Here is a 13,743-nt window from a genome sequence, read left to right as displayed (position 1 = left end):
AAGATAAAGAGAGGGTGTTTCTCAAGGAAAATAGTTACAAGCATAATGAATAACTCTAAAATGTCGATGATAATACTTAAAATGCAAAACATTGAATCAGCTTCATTTATGCTACAAAATATATAAATAAACAAGTCATATACATCAATCCAATCAAAACACACAGAATTCACTTAAAATATGCAATCTGAAAGACCAAAAGATTTGGATCATAAGAAAACATTCGTTGATAAATCCTACCTTGTGCCCAATGAGAACGCAGCTGTGAAACATAGGCTGTGTTGTGTACTCAAATAGGAGTGTGACCGTCTTGAAGACTTAAAGCATTAGTTAAAGCCCATGATTTTTAATATCTTTAGACTCCCGAACAAGTATGGCATGCTTGTGGAACTCTTAAATTCTATAAATTATCAGCATCAATCTTTCTGTCTAATATAAATTTGGAGTGAAGTATAGGTGATTATATGTGTTGTTTGTAACTAGGTAAATATGGGTTCGGATTGCCTTAAGGCAACATCCGAACCCATTTAGGATTGGGCCCTATCCTAAAGGGGTAACGTGCCCCCAAGATTGAGCCCAGCCCTATACTTCCACACCTCCCTAAATACTCCACGCCACAATAATAAATTGGCACCAAAAGAAGGAGGCCGACTTGGATATCAATAAAGGCTAAGGACTCATATAAATAAAGTCATCTTGCAAATTCAATTCATTCATTTCATGCATTCAGCGAATTAGCTCTGCAAGTAAAAGGTGCGAATTTACACAAGGATTGTGCGAACTTGTCTGTGATTGTGCAAATTCGTCCAAGAGGACATAGACCGTTTTGGTGCAGACTTGAAGAGCTTAGAAGTGCAGATCTGTCATACAAAAGGGATCAGATCTGAAAGAAAAGCTAAGTATTGTATTTGTGCTATTAAGGGAGAATATATAATCTGACCTGTGGGTCTTTAATGTTGGGTTTTTCCTCCTTGGAGGTTTTCCCAGGGTATTTGTGTTTGTCTCTTGTTTACTTCCTTCATTTCTGAGTTTACTGAATTATGGTTTACTAAAATGTTACAAATCTGATTAACAAACTAGGGCATAATTAAAAGACATAAATCTGATTACTGATCTAGGGCACAAAAATTACATGGTATCAGAGCTAAGGTGTCACTAACTTCAGATTTTAGTAAATCATTTGTTGCATATAGTTGTTGTTTGTTTTCAAATTAAAATGTCAGGTTTGAGGGCTGAAGATAGACTTGATGGAGCCCTTGATTTTGCTGCTTGGAAAGTCCGTATTCTATTGATCCTTGAAGAGAATGATCTGCTGAAATTCGTAGAAGAAGAAAGGCTGTCCCCTCTAGAAGATGCTGAAGAGATGAAGCAGTTCAAGAAAGACTCCCTCAAGGCTAGGAAGATCATAATTGAATCCGTTAAGAATCATCTTGTCACTGTCATATCAAAATTTGCGTCTGCCAGGGAAATGATCAAACACTTGGAAGGGATGTATGAAGTCAACAACCTCAGCAAGGCTCTTGCTCTAAGACAGCAACTTCTTCACATGAAATGAAAGAAGAAGACTCAATCATAGCCTACTTCATGAAGATCAATGAACTAAAGGACAAGCTAAGTACTCTTGATTGCCAAATCTCGGATAAAGATCTTGTTATGATTGCATTAAATGGTCTACCTGATGAATGGGAACCATTCATTCATAGCATTGGTGGAAGATCCGATTGTCCCAACTTTGAGCGTCTTCAATCCAATTGCATCGAAGAGGAATCTCGAATTGAGGTAAGAGGAAAACTCAAGAACTCTCACAAAGATAATCATGTCCTCTTAGCTAAATCTAGGAAAGGTGGACATTGGAAGAAAGAAAAGAGAAGCAAAGATTTTAGATCCTCCTCCTATGATCCAAGGAAGAAGTCAAGAGATTCCTCTCACATTCGTTGCTTCAGATGTGATAAGTATGGTCACTATGCCAGAGATTGTCAGAATGATCCGAAGGAAAGGGAAGTCAATTTAAATGAAGTTGCCGAACAAAGTGAGGATTATCTTCTTATCTCTTCTCTATCCAGCAATGTTCCTACGGACAGTAATACGTGGATACTTGACAGTGGTGCCTCCAGACACATCTCAGGTTTTCGTGAGCATCTTTCAGATCTGATTGAAAAGGACACCAACCTTCGTGTGGTAATCGGTGATGATGCTCGATACTCGATAAAAGGTTCTAGTACTACCTCTTTAAAACTAGATTCTGGTATTTCCTTACAACTCTGTGATATTCTCTTTGTACCTGGTATTAAAAGAAATCTTATTTCCATTTCTGCCTTAGAAGATAAGGGTTTGCAAATAGCATTTTCTGAAGGGAAAGTACTCGCTTGGTCTAAGAAATCTAATTTCAAAACTACTTGTGTTATTGGAAATAGATGTGATAGTTTATATAAGCTTGCAGCTAATCCAATTCAAGCTCTCATTCATGAGGCCCCTAAATCATGCGAGCTATGGCATAGAAGACTTGGACATCTACACTTTCAAGCTCTTCCCACTCTCAGTAAAATGGTTAAAGGTATGCCTAAACTTAGTTTATCTCATGATGATGCTTGTAAAGGTTGTGCAATGGGTAAGAATGTAAAGAATCTTTTTCATAAAAACGATAGTAGGGCTAAAGAAAAGTTAGAACTTATTCATTCAGATTTATGTGGTCTTATGTCTGTAGCATCTCCTATCGGTTTCCTGTATTATGTTATCTTCATAGATGATTTCTCTAGGAAAACATGGATCTACTTTCTTAAATCTAAAGAGTCTGAAGAAGTCCTAAACAAATTTAAAGAATTCAAAGCCTTAGTTGAAAACACTACAGGAAATCGAATTAAATGTTTAAGGTCTGACAATGGAGGTGACTACACCTCAGGTAGTTTCTATGACTTTTGTGTTACGGCAAGAATTAAGAGGGAGTTTTGTGTTCCCTACAATCCTCAGCAAAATGGAGTTGTTGAAAGAAAGAACAGGACCATTGTTGAAGCTGCAAGAGCCATGATTCATGATCAAGACCTGCAACCTTTTCTATGGACGAAAGCATCCAAAACAGCAGTTTACATTCAGAATAGATGTCCTCATCGTGCTCTAAAGAATGTAACTCCTAAAGAAGCCTTTACAGGAATCAAACCTGACATTAGCCACCTAAGGATATTCGGGAGCCCGGTGTATGTTCAGGTGCCTAAAGAAAAAAGAACCAAGTTGGATCCCTCTGGAAAGAAAGGCATCCTAGTGGGATACAGTGAATCTTCCAAAGCTTTCAAGATCTACATTTGAGGTCAAAGGTATGTTGAGGTAAGTAGAGATGTAACTTTTGAAGAAGATATTGCTTTCAAAAGATCTTAAGGTTCATTATCTGACAATAATGATATGGCGATTGAAAATCAAGATTCAATAGTTGATGCTAACCCTGAGATACAGGAGCAGTCCACTGACCTTCCGAATCAGGAAGTTCAAATTGACCCAACAGAACCCATGGTCTCTACCGATATACCTCGGGATATTGTAGTCTGCAAGAAGAGACCACTTTGGGTTAGAAACACGATTCAAGATGTTGAAGGATTTGTTGCTCCCAGAGGAACCTTTAGAGATAGCAGGAGATTCCAAAACCATGCCAACTACATTTCTGTGATGTGTAATATCATTGAGTCTGAACCCCACAATGTCGAAGAAGCTATGTGCCATCATGCTTGGAAATCAGCCATGGATGAAGAGTATGGGTCTATCATCAAGAATGATGTCTAGGACATTGTACCCCGACCCAAAGATAAGTCTGTTGTTTCCTCTAAATGGTTGTTTAAAATTAAGCATAATGTTGATGGTAGTATTGAAAAATACAAAGCTAGGTTTGTAGCTCGTGTTTTTCTCAAAAGGAAGGAATAGATTATGAAGAAACTTTTGCTCCTGTTGCTAGATATACTTCTATTAGAACTATAATAGCTATTGTTGCAGCCAAAGGTTGGGAACTGCATCAAATGGAAGTTAAGACAGCCTTCCTCAATGGTGTTATTGAGGAGGAAGTCTATATTGAGCAACCAGAAGGTTATGTAATCCATAAAAGAGATTCTCACGTTTGCAGGTTGAAGAAAGCCTTATATGGGCTCAAACAGGCTCCTCGGGCTTGGTATGAAAGAATTGATAAGTACTTACTAAGCTTAGAATTTCGTAAGAATGATGTTGATGCTAACATTTACTTAAAGGTTTATAATGATGATATGCTTTCTTTGGTTTTGTATGTGGATGATTTATTTCTCATTGGTGAAAATAAATTAATCATAAGATGTAAGAAAGAATTAGCCTCAGAATTTGAAATGAAGGATTTAGGACTAATGCATTACTTCCTAGGGTTAGAAGTATGGCAAAAATCCAATGAAATTTTTCTAAGTCAAGGAAAATATACTATTGATATTCTGAAAAGATTTAGAATGATGGATTGTAAACCCATGCATACTCCTATGGAATCTAACTTAAAGAAGTTAAGTGTTTTTGCAGCTAACTCTGATTTTGTAGATCCATCTGAGTACAGGCAGCTGATTGGATCATTAAAGTATCTAGTCAATACAAGGCCAGATATCTGTTATGCTGTGAATGCCCTCAATCAGTTCATGAGCTTGCCTAAACTTGTTCACTTGGTGGCTGCCAAGCACATCCTAAGATACCTGTGTGGCACCATTGGTTATGGGCTGAAGTATTCGCTTAACACTTCAATTTTCTTGGAAGGCTATTCAGATTCAGATTGGGCAAGAAGTGTCAAGGACAGGAAAAGTACTTTGGGTATCTGCTTCAACTTGGGTTCTGTAGTGATCTCTTGGGCATGTAGAAAGCAATCTTCCGTAGCATTGAGCACTGCGGAAGCTGAGTACATTGCAGTATCTGTTGTATCCAGAGAAGCAGTATGGCTTCGCAAATTCCTTGTTGGAATATTTGGTCAAACTAGTGGTCCTACCACCATTCATTGTGATAATCAAAGCTGTATAAAGATGTCAGTAAATCTTGTATTCCATGACCGGTCCAAACATGTGGAAACGCACTATCACTTCATTCGGGATATGGTGCAAAGAGGCGCCATTCAACTAAAGTACATTAGCACGGATGAACAGGTTGCGGACATCCTTACCAAACCCTTATCCAGAGTGAAGTTCGAATACTTCAGAGACAGACTTGGTATTGTGGAAAACGAAACCCTGATTGAGAGGGAGCTCCAATCTCAGTGACTCTATCTGCAGCACTTTGATCATTCTTTGCTTGTGTGCAAAAATGAATTGTGTCCAATCTATGCTTGTGTGCTAGATGGAAAATTGTAATTATGTAAAGACCCACTTGTGTATTACACTTTCTATGCTTGTGTGCTAGAACCATCCTATGCTTGTGTGCTAGGTGGAAGATGTAATTCTATGCTTGTGTGCTAGATCCATTCTATGCTTGTGTGCTAAATGAAACTCTAAAGGTTTAGATTATGTATTCTCTTCTTCCCTAGTTAAGAGGGAGTGTTGTTTGTAACTAGGTAAATATGGATTCGGATTTCCTTAAGGCAACATCCGAACCCATGTAGGACTGGGCCCTATCCTAAAGGGGTAACGTGCCCCCAAGATTGAGCCCAGCCCTATACTTCCACGCCTCCCTAAATACTCCATGCCACAATAATAAATTGGCGCCAAAAGAAGGAGGCTGACTTGGATATCAATAAAGGCTAAGGACTCATATAAATAAAGTCATCTTGCAAATACAATTCATTCATTTCATGCATTCAGCGAATTAGCTCTGCAAGTAAAAGGTGCGAACTTGTCTATGATTGTGCGAATTTGTCCAAGAGGACATAGACCATTTTGGTGCAGACTTGAAGAGCTTAGAAGTGCAGATCTGTCATACAAAAGGGATCAGATCTGAAAGGGAAGCTAAGTATTGTATTTGTGCTATTAAGGGAGAATATATAATCTGACCTGTGGGTCTTTAATGCTGGGTTTTTCCTCCTTGTAGGTTTTCCCAGGGTATTTGTGTTTGTCTCTTGTTTACTTCCTTCATTTCTGAGTTTACTGAATTATGGTTTACTAAAATGTTACAAATCTGATTAACAAACTAGGGCATAATTAAAAGACATAAATCTGATTACTGATCTAGGGCACAAAAATTACAATATGAAGATATTTACACAAAAAATATCAAAATATTTGTCAATTACATGAATATATGGATTATACTTCTTTCTTTGCTCTAATTCTATATTACTTGTTGATGCATAACTACCTAAATGGTGTTCAGTGCTCCCAATTCTATACTTGACAAAAAAAACAATGCTGCAAATGTCAATGGACATGGATTGCTTCGATGACTTATGTCAAAGCTCACCATCTAATGTTCTATCGATGCCTATAAATAATATCGCTCATGTAAAGGGTCATCACCTAATGTTCTATCAAGCCCTCTAAATGATTAGCAATGATTGGTACACACTTCTAATGTATCATATATACGGTATACCTATCAAAAGACGTAATACATAAATTACAATCAGCAAAACCATTGCACCTCCTTTTGGTGCAAGTGCTAGTTCAATGTAGAGTTTTCCACAATCCATGCACCCCCATAATTTTTCTAAGCAGCATCTCTGGGAAAGCATCTCTGGTTTGGGTGAGGGAAATCACAACAAAACAACAGGCACGGAGCAGGCTGGGAACACACTATTTTTTTTTTTAAGTAATCTGCCCTCTCTGATCAAGCTGCAATTTGTGCAAGCTGCAATTGGCTAGGGGTAACCCAAGAAAAGGCAACACACCCCTATAATTTGTCCAAACGCCATCTCTGAGAACGTGGCTAGGGTTTGGGAGAGGGAAATTACAACAAAATAATGGGTATGGTGCAGAATGAGTGCTGTACAAAACTAGGACAAACGTAATAGATATGTCAGAACTTTGACATTCTAGAAACTCTAAACATAAAACCGATACATAAAACTGTCTGCTTCATAAGTAATTTATATTAAAGATAATCAACAGATATCTGAAACCCTGAATGTAAAACTAATTCATTAGGATGTCTTCTTCAGAAATACTGGTAAAAACGATATTCAGAAAATGCTAGAAACCATAAAGATAAAGCTGCACAGGGCAGAATCATTATTTGAGAAGAGAGTGTGATAAAATTCCTTTAAAAGAATTAGTCAGAAGTGCTACAGATGTAGCAAAGCAAGAAGATTCTTAATCCTTATCTGATTCAGCATCTGTATTCTTCAACCATTCAACAAATGGTTTGATAGTATTTCCAAATTGGAGATTACATCTTTTCAGCCTCTGGAGTACATTTATCGAATGAATCATAAATAATTTCTACCTTCAATATCTCCTCATCGTACAGGAACTTCAGAACTGAAGGAATCTGCTTCACAGCTTCAAAATGAACAAGGTTACAAAATGCCTCCGGCACACCAAGCAGCAGCTTCTGAGAATTTTCATCTTGCACAACTTGAGCTATTTATTTTACTTACCTCTTTTGAACGCCCTTTCCTTGCACCATCAAAGAGAGCTTCAAAATAGGCATTCATAACTTCTTGTGGAGAAACATTTGATGATTGCAAGGAAGATGCCAATTGACTTGGTGTATTTGACTTTTATTTGCCTCGAAGGTGTGCTATTTTGAATTAAGCAACAAAATAGATATGCAATTCATTAAAGTCAACATGGAAGAGCTTCTTCCATAACAAAACCCTTCTCCATCATCTTATCAACAAGTGCTTTTGCTTCCATTGTCTTATCTTGTTTAAAAAGTTCTCTAGTTAATAGAGAATATGTTTGGACACTAGGCTCAGAGCCTCTCTCCTCCATCCTCTCTAGCAGCTTCAGGCAAACATCAATTGCACCTTCTTTGAGAAGCCCATCAATGAGCACGGTCCAAGTAATTTCATCAGAACTAAAACTGCTGATAATAACATCATCAAAAAATATGTCTGCCTTTGTTTTATTTCCTTCTCTATAAAGACCAGTAAGCACTGCGTTGCATATAGATAGGCTAAGTTCAAACCCATTTTTAACCATCGATTCTAAAATCTTCAAGGCACGTGCAGATTTCCCTTCTTGGCAATACCCCATTGCAAGAGAGGCATTTATTGATCCATTGGGAACCAAGCCTCTTTCTCGCATACTTTGGACCAACTTGTCTGCCTCATACAACCTTCCGACTTTGCATAATCCAGCTACCAAAACAGCATAGGTACCAGTAGTAGGTTGGCAATCATATTCTACCATTTTATCAATAAGCATGCTAGGAAGATGAATATCATTAACTTTAGGGTTCACGTCAAGTGTTGCGTGTTCTCTGGCAATGCTTTTTGCCACCCCCCTGAGCCCAATCATAAGCAAATGGTAAGTCAGATAATCAGGTTGGCATTTATTCCTGATCATTCTTCTCAGAATACCGAAAGCATGATTAATTTCACCTGCTTGAATGTTAGTATCAATGAGAGTGTTATAAGTTACTTGATCTAGTTTAAGGCCTTTTTCCTCCATTTCTCCAAGAAGCAATTCTGCTTCTACTGACTTTCCTTCTCTGCAACGGCCATAAATAAGAGCACTATATGTGTGGGCATCTGGTTCACACTCACAATTTTTCATTTCCTCAAAAAGTTTAAATGCTTGATCCATCTTATTTGCTTTGCAAAATGCATGAATCAGGTCTGTGTAAGTGTACACAGTGGGAACCACGCCATCCTCTACCATTCTGTGAAATAAATTGTCTGCCTCAGAAAGCTTATCGTCCTTGCATAGCCCATTAATGAGTGCATTGTAAGTATCAGCATTCGGTTCATAACCATTTTTCTTCATCTGGGCTATCAACTTGAGGCCTTTGTGAACTTGGCCATGCTTGCAGTAGCCATCAATTAATGCAGTGTAAGTTACTTCGTTTGGTATCAAGCCTTTCTCAGACAAATTAACAAATAAATCATTGGCCCGATCCAGCATCCCCTTCCTACAAAGTCCTTTAATCAGTTCAGTATAGGTGTAAAGGTTAGGCTCACATCCAGTTTTCTGCATCATGTCAAACAGCCTAAATGCATTTTCCAGGTTTCCCGTTTTGCAATAGCCATCAATTAATGTATTAAATGTGACAGGTGTAGGAGACAAACCCATTTTGGACATTTTATCAAAAAGCAACATGGCCTTATGCATTCCCTCTTCCTTGCATAGTCCGTCGATAAGTTCATTAAATGTTTGAGTATTTGGTTTGCAAGCACTCTTCTCCATTTTTTGTAGAAGCTCAAATGCAGCATCGACCTTATTTTTTTTGCAGAGGCCATAAATAAGAGCATTGTAAGTGACTACATTAGGCCTTACGCCTTGTTTTACTATATTATCAAATAATTCGTTTGCCTCGTCCAGCCTATCTGCTTTGCACAAGCTGTTGATCAATGTAGTATAAGTATGAATGTTGGGTTGGCATCCTCTCTCAACCATGTACCTTAATAAATCACGTGCCTCCTGCAACTGTCCTCTTTCACAAAGAATTGTGATGGGCAGAGTATAGGTGTGAACTGTAGGCTCGATTCCATTCTCTACCATCTCAACCAACATTTGAAAAGCCTCCTCTATTCTACCCACAGTGAAGAGACCATTTATAAGATTAGTATAAGTGACAGAATTGGGAGCACAAGCCTCTTCTTTCTGCATTTTGCGAAAAACCCTGAATGCTTGATCCACATTGCCGTTCCTGCAGTGACCGAGGACAAAGGAGGTGTAGGTGAAAGTGTTAGCATACCAACCTTCCTGAAGAAACTTTCCCAATACAAGCTGGGCCTCTTGTACCTTACCATGCTTGCACAAGGCATTTATCATAGTATTGAATGTCATAGGGACTAGCTTAATTCCACTCTTGATCATATCCTCATAAACACCCTGTGCTGCAGTGACCATATCGAGCCTTGCTAGCATGACTAAAAGAGAATTATAAGCTTGGAGAGTGAACTTGAAATCACCTTGGTTGTGCAACAAAAACAAGAATTCCATAGCCCTTTCCATTTCCTCCACTTCGGTACACCCCTTGATCATGGCTATTCTCAAATTCTCTGCCTTGCCCATTTCCCTCTCCCTCAAGAGCATCTTTAGCACGGTCACATAGCAATCCACGCTATGCTTGTATCCAGGCCGCTGTCGCTGCATCCAGTAAAAGAACTGCAGGGCAGACCTTGGACTGTAACTGCTCCGATTTTCTAAAACCTTGTGTATATCTTCCGGGGTTAATCTCCAACTTAAATTTTTTACGACACTGGCACTCTCATCCTTTTGCCACCCATTTTGGCAGATTATTTTACAAACTTGCTGCACTAGATCACCATTCGGCATTGTATTTGCCTCTTCATTTCCACTACTATTACTATTTCCTTTACCATTTATACTCAAAGCAACAGATATGTACTGATTCTTCCCAGAAAAAGCACACGCAGGAGAACGCAAAAACTCTTTACTTACATTGGATGATGGGAATCCCCGAAAAAAGGTTACTTTTTTGGCTGCGAGGAGCACCCATATCCACATCGACATCGACATAACTTTTTCATATCATTTTTCTCACTGGAATGGTAGGGTTTTGTATCTCAGAAAATATGCATAGCCAGGGAAAAACCCTAGCTCTCAGCAATGAAACGGGCTAAATTATTTGTCATCTCCCTTCAATGGTTTTTCTTGTATGGATTCATTTCAAGGAATATGTTTGGATTTTGTTCCCTCCTCCAGCGCTGCGCCTTCTCCTTCTCATTGCATTTCTCCCAGAAGTGATGATGTCTGATTCATATTCACTATACAGCCGGTGGAGAGATGCATACATAATACTCAAGTTCCGATTCGCCTCAACTCAACTACTACTTCTGCAGTTGGACCAGCTGCTCTTTTAATTTGCAACAACACCAGATCGAATGGGCTACTGATACCTAAGAGATTTGATTAAATTGGCACAAATTTCTTTTGTCAAGCTCTCTCTCAGTTTTCAGATTTGGAAATTTGTGCATTCAATAAAATTACAATGTTTATCATTACAATAGATAATTATTAAAGTAATATTGATTAGTTTTAAGATGTATTTGTTGTATTAATTTAAAAATATAGGATTTTTCCTATATTAATTGTGTATTATATTTCTAATATATTATATTTTTTATATTTTAATTTTTTTTAAATGAAAAGTGAGTGTGATTTTTATAATATTTGTTAGTTTTGAGTTTTTAATAAATTTAAACAAATATATTATTAAAATATTAATTTTTTATAAGAATATAGGTAAAATAAATCAAGATGTTCATATTCGTTCAGTATTATCTTTAGATGAATTATTAATACTATTATATTTATATTAAACTATTGACCAAATAAAAATTAATATTTAGACTACATCATCAACATCATTATTATTATATCTTTACCTGAATTGATTGAGATAATTATGAAGTTTACTAATTTTATGATAGGCAAAATTAATTGATGAAAGTGAGTAGGAGTTGAGAGGTGGAAGTGCAGATAAAACAATATAAAATTAAAAAATAATTATTATTATTTTATTTTATTTTGTCACAAACACATCAATATATGAATATAATAAGTCTTAACATAATAAATATCAAAAAATCATATGTAAAAAATAAGATAAAATGTAATTATAAAATAAAATTTGAATACAAATAGAATATTTTACATAAATTTGAATTAGAAATGATTTTGTCTACATTCATTATATAATTTAGATATTAAATACTAGATTTTATGGGGCAAAATAAAACTATGTAGTATTGTGCAAGCTTTGAAGTATAAATGAAACAATTTGGATAAGTTTGACCCAATCATAAATCTATAATATAATTAACCTTACCCACATTCCTTGCATGTTTTTGATATTTAAATACTAGATTTTAAAGGAAAGGCATACTTGTCATTTATATATCTCATTTATGAACCACATATGAATTGATAGCCTCTAAGCAAGCTATTTTATAGTTGGTTTGTAGAAGAGATTATGTGGAAGTATGTGTTAGCTTAGCCAATATGCATGTTGAAAAAGTGTTGAATTTTTTATATCTAGTTTATTGTTATAATTACTGTAGACACCCAAAATTGTCATGACTAATTAAATAAATATTTTATTTATTTAATTATTTAAGCCTAATTCTTCTATTAATTAAATAAATCTTTATTTATTTAATTAATTCATTTATCCTTTTCTAGCCTTATTTCTCATTTAAATTATCCTTTTCCTAATTAAATAAATATTTATTTATTTAATTGATCCCATTTTTTCTATTAATTAAATAAATCTTTATTTATTTAATTAATTCATTAACCTTTTCTACCCATGACACATGTCATTCATCTCTTAATTCCTACACTACCTACCTCTTTCATTATTTTATTATTTCTTCTACCTACCCTTTAATCATAGCCGACCTCCTTTTACACCTCTCAATCTTATCCCTCCATTTCATATTTGTGTCTTCTATATAAGGAGATGATTCCTTCATTATCAAACCCTAATGAACTATTTGATCACTTGGCTACACTACGATCCTACTTGCAACCACATTCTGTTCTTTGTTGAGCTCTTGTGCACATAAAATTTGAGAGCAAATATATCAAGCAAGATCAATGGAGATAGGAAGAATGGAGATCCAAACCCTATTGGACATGTGATGGTATAATCTTTGTGATTTCATTTGATTTGCATTGTCTTAGGTAATCTTCATATGTTATGGTGGATCTTTGTTGTTGTTAGGCTAGGGTTTGGTGGTTGAATTCATTTAGCCTTTCAATTTTGTTATTATTGTTATCCATTTTCACCATATACAATTACAAGTTAGAGAATATTATTATTTGTAAATGTAGCAATATAATATATACAACCTTAGTAGCATGTATGGATGACTAGAAGTCATATAACTAGGGTAGAGGTAAACATAGATGAAGTAGTGGTGCTAGTGGATGGTCGATTAGTTTGTTTGTTTGTAATTATTTTTCAATCAAGTTTGATGATAGGGTAATAGTAAATGTGTGGGTGGAGGTAAAGTCAATGAGGTGACAATTATGGTGGATGATTGACTGGTTTATTTGATCTATTTTCAATGGTTTGAATATGACGAAACAATAAATGTATAGGTGACTTGATTCTCTTGGTTGAATGGAAATCAAAGCTTGCAAAGAAGGGATGGTCATGCTCATGAATGGGTCCTTCCTTAGAAACTTTTATGAAATATCCCTATAATGAATATTTAAAATTAGTCAACAATTTAATAATTTATTTTTAATATATCATTTTAAGATCAAATAAAATTGCATCTAATGAAATGAGTTCTTATTCCATTATTTCATATAATTAGAATCTAACTATCTAAATTACATTTGAACTATCATTGTTATTTTGTATGAGAGTGACGTATACAAATTTAACTTGAAAATGAAAGAAAATAATGGTCCTTTTAACTAAGTTAAATATGAGTTGTATGTGACACATCAATGAAATGTAAGGATAATTTTCTTAATATAAATAGTATAGATTTAATATGGATAATTTATTTATATAAAAATTCAATGGCATTGGTCTCCCCTCGTTTTTAGTTGAATATTCCTCCAAGGGTTGAGAAATTCTATTGGTTGTTCTTTTTGGTTCTATGATCTCAAATTATGTCCTTTTAGAGAGCTATACTTTGTAATTTTTACCTATTTTTAATCTAATATTTTGATGACTTTGTCACCT

General features: G+C 35.7%; 1 protein-coding gene across 5 annotated transcripts in view; it reads right to left on the bottom strand.

Moving 5' to 3' along the window:
- LOC131041352 (pentatricopeptide repeat-containing protein At5g65560) overlaps window positions 1-11,018 on the bottom strand; it is a 30,776-nt gene extending 19,758 nt beyond the window's left edge. For 2 of the 5 annotated variants that reach the window (XM_057974397.2, XM_057974399.1), the window contains exons 1-2: window positions 7,505-11,018; window positions 7,351-7,406 (exon numbers count right to left, since the gene is read on the bottom strand). In XM_057974397.2, the coding sequence (XP_057830380.1) occupies window positions 7,692-10,556 (2,865 nt within the window). In that variant the 5' untranslated portion in view covers window positions 10,557-11,018 and the 3' untranslated portion in view covers window positions 7,351-7,406; window positions 7,505-7,691. Of the gene's footprint in view, window positions 1-7,111 lie in introns of those variants that run through there. The other 3 variants (XM_057974395.2, XM_057974396.2, XM_057974398.1) reach the window with 2 other exon arrangements.
- Window positions 11,019-13,743: the final 2,725 nt, after the last annotated feature.

The sequence above is a fragment of the Cryptomeria japonica genome, chromosome 11 (genome assembly GCF_030272615.1).
Source record: "Cryptomeria japonica chromosome 11, Sugi_1.0, whole genome shotgun sequence".
In the NCBI taxonomy this organism is placed as follows: Eukaryota; Viridiplantae; Streptophyta; class Pinopsida; order Cupressales; family Cupressaceae; genus Cryptomeria; species Cryptomeria japonica.
Note: the sequence above shows the minus strand (reverse complement) of the source record. Positions and strands in the feature narration are given on the sequence as shown.